This window comes from Crocodylus siamensis, chromosome 1 (genome assembly GCF_052110815.1).
Source record: "Crocodylus siamensis isolate JL-2025a chromosome 1, ASM5211081v1, whole genome shotgun sequence".
Lineage (NCBI taxonomy): Eukaryota > Metazoa > Chordata > Crocodylia > Crocodylidae > Crocodylus > Crocodylus siamensis.
In genome coordinates, this window is record NC_143395.1 from 204,873,483 (window position 1) to 204,876,514 (window position 3,032).

The 3,032-nt window shown below is 55.5% G+C and overlaps 1 protein-coding gene across 1 annotated transcript; it reads left to right on the plus strand.

The window, feature by feature from the left end:
- Positions 1-225: 225 nt before the first annotated feature.
- Positions 226-1,731, plus strand: LOC149873928 (uncharacterized protein T26G10.4-like). Its single transcript, XM_090039099.1, has one exon. It carries the CDS (start codon positions 226-228, stop codon positions 1,729-1,731), a length of 1,506 nt encoding a protein of 501 aa, XP_089895225.1.
- Positions 1,732-3,032: the final 1,301 nt, after the last annotated feature.

The following is a 3,032-nucleotide window of genomic DNA, read 5'->3' on the forward strand; positions in this document are numbered from 1 at the left end:
GGGCTTGACCTGTACGGCCAGAAGCTGAGCGTCCTGGCCTACGCCGACGACCTGGTCCTCCTGGCCCCCAACGCCACCCAGCTGCAGCAGATGCTGGACATGACGTCCGAGGCGGCCAGATGGATGGGCCTGTGCTTTAACGTCGCCAAGTGCGCCTCCCTGTACATCGACGGCAGGCAGAAGAGCCATGTCCTGGACTCCACCCTCATGGTCCAGGGCCAGGCAATGAGGCACCTGGGAGACACCGAGGCCTACTGCCACCTGGGGATGCCCACCGGCCACTGGGCCAGGCAGACGCCGGAGGAGACCATCGCCGGGATCGTGCAGGATGCCCACAAGCTGGACTTGTCCCTGCTGGCTCCCTGGCAGATCGACACAGTGAACACCTTCCTCATCCCCCGTGTCGCGTTCGTCCTGAGGGGCTTGGCGGTCCCCAAGACCCCCCTCAAGAAGGCGGACACTGAGATCCGGCAGCTGCTCAAGAAGTGGCTGCACCTACCACTGAGGGCCAGCAATGAGGTCCTGCACATCCCCTACCGGCAGGGAGGCGCCAACGTGCCCCGCATGGGAGACCTCTGCAACATCGCGGTGGTCACCCACGCCTTCCGCCTCCTCACCTGCCCGGACGCCACGGTAAGTATCATAGCCACCAGCACCCTGGAGGAGATGGCCCGCAGGAGGATTGGGTGGCAGCCCACCAGACAAGACTTGGCCACCTTCCTCAGCGGCTCGCTGGAGGGCGAGTTCAGCCGGGACGGCGGGGACTTTGCCTCACTGCAGAGCCGAGCCCGCAACACCACATGCCGCCTCGGGAGCTGCATCGGCTGCGCCTGGACCTGGACTGAGGAGCGCCGGGAGCTGGGAGTCTGCCTGTGCCCAGCCCCGCATGCCGACCGCATCACCGTGACACCCCACACGAGGACCTTCCTGGAGAGGTTCCTGAAGGACGCTGTCCGCAACAAGTACGCCGGCGACCTGAGGGCCAAACCTGACCAGGGCAAGGTCTTCGACGTCACCTCGAAGTGGGACGCTAGCAACCACTTCATGCCCAGCAGAAGCTTCACACACTTCGCAGACTGGCGCTTCCTCCACCGCACCCACCTCAACTGCCTGCCTCTGAACGGGGCCGTGCGCTTCGGCCACCAAGACAAGAGGTGCCGACGGTGCAGCTATGCGGTGGAGAACCTCCCCCACGTGCTGTGCGGCTGCAAGCCGCATGCCAGAGCCTGGCAGCTGTGCCACAATGCTGTCCAGGACCGCCTGGTGCGGGCCATCCCGGCCAGGGCAGGGGAGATCTCTGTGAACCGCACCATCCCGGGCTGCGAGAGCCAGCTGCGCCCCGACATCATTGTCACGGACCACGAGGCCAAGAAGATTGTGATCGTCACCATCCCTTTTGAGAACCGGCGCCAAGCCTTCACCGACGCCCGGGCTCGCAAGCGGGAGAAGTACACCCCGCTGGCCAACACCCTGAGGGGCCGCAGCTACGATGTGACGGTGGATGCGCTCATTGTGGGGATGCTCGGAGCCTGGGACCCCAGCAATGAGAGCGTCCTCCACACCTGCCACGTTCCCCGCTGCTACGTCAAGCTGATGCGCTGCCTCATGGTGTCCGACACCATCCGCTGGTCCCGTGACATCTATGTGGAGCACATCACGGGCCACCGCCAGTACACCAACCCCTCCAGACAAGCCGCCGGCGGACCGGACCCGGAGGACACCGCTGCCTGAACCGGACCCCCCCGCTTCGCGTCGAGAGGATTTCACCGCCACGAACGACTCCACCCCACCTGAAGAGGACTCCCGCGATCGGACTTTATGGACTGAGATGCTCTCTCCGAGCCACTTCCTCCAACATCGCGGACCACTGTAACGGGTATGTGTGTATCTATCTCCTTTCCCTCTCAGCATCGCGACCCCCCCCTCCCCCTCCCCCTTCCACATCCCCCCAGCCCCGGGCTTAGTTGGCTAACATTGTATCGTATGTAACCTAGTCGCATTCCCCTCCTCTCCCCCATCCCTCGATTGTTAGTCCTTCGCTTGGGCGCTTTGTATTTCCATCTCAGCTTTGTCATCTTTTTCCTGGATTCCCCACCCAAAACATCTACTACTGATACTTATCCCTGTGTATCACAGACAAAATAGCTCCCAGACTGCAGTGCATATTTATCACTGGGAGTAATGTACTTCTGAATTTAACATCCCACTATGTATGTATTCAGAGCCCATTCTGTATTTACAACATTGCCCTGGAAGCTTTGTTTGTTCACCATAACCCCCAAGTTTTTTCTGTTACTGCTTTCCAACGTATAAACCATAGTCCCAAAATGCAGTCCACCTTGTTTGACCTTACATGGCTTTTTATTTGCCTATATCGAATGTATTTCATTTAATTATGTTCAGTTTATCATGCCATCTAAACCTCTACACTAATCACCTACTTTCATCATCATTTGCTATCTTTTGTACAGCTAACAAATTTGAAGAAGATATAACATCACTGTCATTACATATCTTTGACAGAGTATAAAAAATAGTCTTGGGACAAGAACTCCCTTCCAGAGATCAGAACAAGAGTTAGGCACTGAGGGGAGGTAGGCTCTAAATTTCACTGTTAACAGCCTGCAAGATTCTGAGGGAGTAAAACTTATAATAATAAGACTTTTCCCTGACTAATTAAAAGGCCACAAAAAATTGAAGCTGTTTTGCATTCTCTGAATTGCTTCCAATTCTCACATATATCTATGATGCATCATTGAAAAGAAGGTGTACAGAAGAGGGGTTTAACTTCAGTAGGCACTGGGGAACATTGTGGGAAAAGGGAAGTACCTCAGCAAGGGAAGGGCTCCACTTTAATAGAAGTAGCAAAAACAAGATGTTGAAAGAAAATTTAAGCTAAGAGCTGAGGAAAACTGGCAGAGGCTGAAGAACACATCAGTCAACCAGAAATGGCTGTTAAAATTGCTGGTATTATATATTTATCTTGTATATATCTTTTTAAATTCAGGATACAAATGATAAAGGGTCTGAGA